This window comes from Limulus polyphemus, unplaced genomic scaffold, assembly GCF_000517525.1.
Source record: "Limulus polyphemus unplaced genomic scaffold, Limulus_polyphemus-2.1.2 Scaffold905, whole genome shotgun sequence".
Classification (NCBI taxonomy): domain Eukaryota; kingdom Metazoa; phylum Arthropoda; class Merostomata; order Xiphosura; family Limulidae; genus Limulus; species Limulus polyphemus.
In genome coordinates this window covers 338947-343328 of record NW_013666515.1, presented here as the reverse complement: position 1 = coordinate 343328, position 4382 = coordinate 338947, and the positions used below count along the sequence as shown (strand labels likewise).

At 33.8% G+C, this 4382-nt stretch overlaps 1 protein-coding gene across 1 annotated transcript; it reads right to left on the bottom strand.

Annotated features, from left to right (window-relative positions):
• Positions 1-1393: 1393 nt before the first annotated feature.
• LOC106461146 (C-reactive protein 1.1-like) lies at positions 1394-2149 on the bottom strand. The gene has a single exon (XM_013920940.1). It carries the CDS (start codon positions 2147-2149, stop codon positions 1394-1396), a length of 756 nt encoding a protein of 251 aa, XP_013776394.1.
• Positions 2150-4382: the final 2233 nt, after the last annotated feature.

Genomic DNA, 4382 nt, shown 5'->3' with positions numbered 1-4382 from the left:
CATGCCTAGCTTATAGTGTTAAATATGTACTGCGAAACTCCCACCTATTCTCCAAAGTTGTAGAAGATTCTCGAGAGTAAGAATCAAAAGTACATGTTTGTACGTAAACGCTTTAATTTGCATTGTTGCGTAATCTGAATTTTCTAGAAAATCTTCCCACGCCTATAAATATAACGCGCCGATAAGAGTATCTATTATTAGTTTGCTATAGTCAGTGTGCTATAAATCTCGGAAGCTATAACTGTGATTGTTATAACGCTTATCAATCGGAAAACTTCAGATATTTGACCAGGAACATTTATAAATTTCGAACATTACAAATTTATTAATTTCAGTTGATTCACATCGGACATTAATAATTTTTACGAAAACATTACTTAACTTCAACGGTGGAAAACTCAGCGTGTGTGGTAAAGGACAAAGCTAGCTAACTTCCCGTTAAGCGAATCGTATCTACATCAACTCGTAATTAACTCGCTCATCGTGAACCCTCGACGAGATATCAAAGAAGTCCCAGACTAGAAAGAAGAATGTATATTGTTTGTAAATTTGTTTCTAAATCATTGTTTGTAATAAGTATTTGTAATAATTGTTATTGTAAATTGTACTGTTGTGTGTATATTAAAACGTGTTTGTGTTAAAAAAGAAAACTGTGTGTATCAATCTTGTTGGCAAATATTATAAACTGACTGTATATCGGCATATATTTAAATACTAAATCCAAAGTATAATTTAACTACTAAATTTAAATTATCAGTTAACTCAATTTTAGGCTATTTGAAATTCTAATACGTAACATAACTTAAAAAGCCCCTGTACTTGAATCCTAAAGAAGTCTCTGTCCTGGGTGCTTAATCTACGTGCGCATGAGATGTCGTTCAGGTTGCAAATTTTAATTTTGGAAACCAGCAACTGAAATATATTTAAAACACAGTCGGATACAAGAAAATAAGCTCATAATCGACACGCTTTAAATACTACATTCCTGAAAGCTACTTTTGAAATAATTGTATCTGTACTAGAATGTCAATACGAGTTATGAAGTGCAAAATGTAAAGTTGCCGAGGAAGTGATTCATAATTAACTTATTTTATCATACAAATGAATTCTCAGCCTATATTTGTATTAGCATGTATACGTCTATAATTTTCATATATAATAATTTTTACACACTTTACTACAATAATGAGATATGATAATAAGTTTATTGCATTCAACAGTGGTATATTCTTTGATAAGTTTAACAGTGCTATATATATGTATATACATATATATATTATTTGATACATTTAACAGTGCTACCAAAAATCATTGTTACGTTGCCCTTAAAATTATCCTTTAAAGTCAAATACATTTCAATAACATAAAACGCTTATGATTACAACAGAAAGCTTTATTTACAAACAGTGGATGAAGATAGGGAAACTCCGTCATAAGCCCTGAATTCTGTATGAAACCAGTCAATGATAGTTCCTTTGATTTCTTCATCTTTGTAACAGCAAGGACTAGAATTGCAGGCCCGGCTAAGACAGGAGCTGGTGCGTTGAATTTGATCGTTGTTCAAACAGGTATTCCAAAAATGGAGCTGCATTAGATCGCCAATTAAACTCTGATGAGGGCTAAACTTACCACCAACTTTATCTTGTTCCTGGCCCAGAACTACAACTCCTCCTGATCGAACTGATTTTCCCATTGCTACACCTTTTACCTCATCACAACATAAATCTGTGTCTACAAAAAAGCCTACTCTTCCATCCAAACTCCGCCAGGTAATACAAACTTTGTGCCATGTTCCGATAGAGAAGGCAGGACATGTCATAAAACCCAGCTTTCCAGCTACAAAGATCTTAATTTGTGGATCTGAAGAGGTCAAGTCGATGTATGCTACGATTTCGTTGCTGTCAATATTTTTGCCGACTGCGTAGGAAAAGATGAAGTGCGACCTTTTCACTGCATCAGTTATCTTCACCCAGAAGCACAGTGTAAACTCGTCCATATCTGGAAGGGATCGGACCACCATTAAACGAGGATAATTTAACCATGTTGATGGGTAAAACGTGGCTTTCGTACCATATTCTCCCTTTCTCAGACCGTCCACCAATGAAGGAGCCGAAACACAGATCAGAATTAGGACAAAAATACTCCACATTTTGAGCTTGGTCAGACAATGTTCAGATCAGCGGATGGACCAGGACACGTTGACCTGGTGATTTTGTGTCCTTCCTGACGATTTCTCCGAACTCATTAATTTACGTTCTTATATATCTCATAAACTGTAATGCACCTGTTTAAACAACCAATAGAGAAGAGTGAAATGACGTGAAACGTTGACTTAATGTTTTTCGTAATAGCAGATGGAACAGGTGTTTTAATTATTTTGGTAAAAATCACGTGATCATTTATAAAACCTAACTGAAGCAGATGCCTATAGTTCAACGCAGATGATATATAGGTAAAACAAGAAAGTGGACCTGGTTGAATCCTTTAAATAATTGTTAACTTTACATAGTTTCACACAATGATAATAAAGGAATGGTTAATTACGTTTTGAAAGAAAACATTTGGTTACAATACACATAATTTAACAAAATCAACCCTACAGAACGTTTCAGTTCAACAGTCAGGACAAGTTATATTGGTCGAAGTTTTTATGTCCCTACCATAGTTTGGATCATATATTGCCAGTTATTCATCTCTCAGGTATGCACATTATATACATCTAACTCATATTAACGACAGACTTAAATAGAATTAATGTGGATAAGTTTCTGTTACTCAAAAAAGTAGTAAACACAATTCAATAATTTACTCTTTCACTCGTAGTTCTTTTGGTGGTGGGGGGGGGGTATTTACAGTGGTTCATTCATTATGAATATATCTCAATGAGAAATATAGAATCTGACAGAAAAAAAGGCCTAAGCTTTCTTCTGGTGACCGTATTTTTGAAGACCAATAATAAATAACTTGTAATTTGTTTCGATTTTGTAAAATGCATCAGTTGATGTTACTATTAAGAAGACTATTCTAACTAGCTTAAAGATACCCCAAAATCTTTATTAATTTTGGGTAGTGGAAAACTTATGGAAAACTTACAAACTTCCATCAAAATTATTTCATGATCATCAAAAACATTTAATGAATGCGATATTACATAATTTTAAGACTTTAATATATGTATATATCTTTAATACCACACTGCTCAAAACTATTGATCAGTTTGAAGTAGCTTTGTAAGGTCACACGTTACTTTTTTAAAGCTTCAGTTAAACTGAAACGTCACAACTTATTTATTATGGGATTTCAGAACTATTTGCACCAGAAGTTTTAGTTTTGTTTTTTCTTATCAGATTGGCCATTTTGGATTTCAAAACTATTTGCACCAGGAGTTTTAGGTTCGTTTTTTCTTATCAGATTGGCCATTTTGGATTTCAAAACTATTTGCACCAGGAGTTTTAGGTTCGTTTTTTTCTTATCAGATTGGCCATTTTGGATTTCAAAACTATTTGCCCAGAAGTTTTAGGTTCGTTTTTTCTTATCAGATTGGCCATTTTGGATTTCAAAACTGTTTGCACCAGAAGTTTTAGGTTCGTTTTTTCTTATCAGAATGACCATTTTTATTGAGATACATATGGATAAATGAGTATTCTAGAATAATTTCGAATACTCTCCAGTCAGGTGCATGGTTCACTTCGCGCTTCTTACTTTGGGGTTGCAGTCAGAGTCAGATATCCCTTAAGTAACTTCATGTGAAAATCTGAAAACAAAAAGATTAAAAGTGTGTCTATTTTAAGCATGACAAGTTAGGCACACCTTCAACAGATCATAACGTGCACACTTCGTGAAATTTGAGACAAATAATCGCAAAACTTAAACCAGTAGAAAAGCGACTGAGGAAGTTCAGTGTTTCTAGTTATCTTTATCGGGATCAACTTTTCCGTTGGTTTCGGGAACACAGTTGAAAGGTCAAGAGAAACAAGAAATTCATAGTGGACCTGAAACTAAATGAGTCTAGAATATGCTATACAGGCAACTGAAGGAAAAAGAAGATGAATTAATGTTACAGTATGGATTATAACTTGAATGTCACCATATAACCATTAAAGTAAGATGGATTAGGGATACAGTACGGCTTCTAACTGGATTTTATTGTATAACCATTAAAGTAAGATGGATTAGTGATCAGTATGGCTTCTAGCTTGAGTGTTATTGTACAACCATTAAAGTAAGATGGATTAGTGATACAGTACGGCTTCTAGCTTGAGTGTTATTGTACAACCATTAAAGTAAGATGGATTAGTGATACAGTACGGCTTCTAAATTGAATGTCACTGTACAACCATTGAAGTAAGATGGACTAGTGATACAGTACGGCTTCTAAATTG

Bases quoted from the DNA above. Each gene is read 5' to 3' on its own strand.
- LOC106461146 (XM_013920940.1), bottom strand. From the start codon at position 2,149: ATGTGGAGTATTTTTGTCCTAATTCTGATCTGTGTTTCGGCTCCTTCA.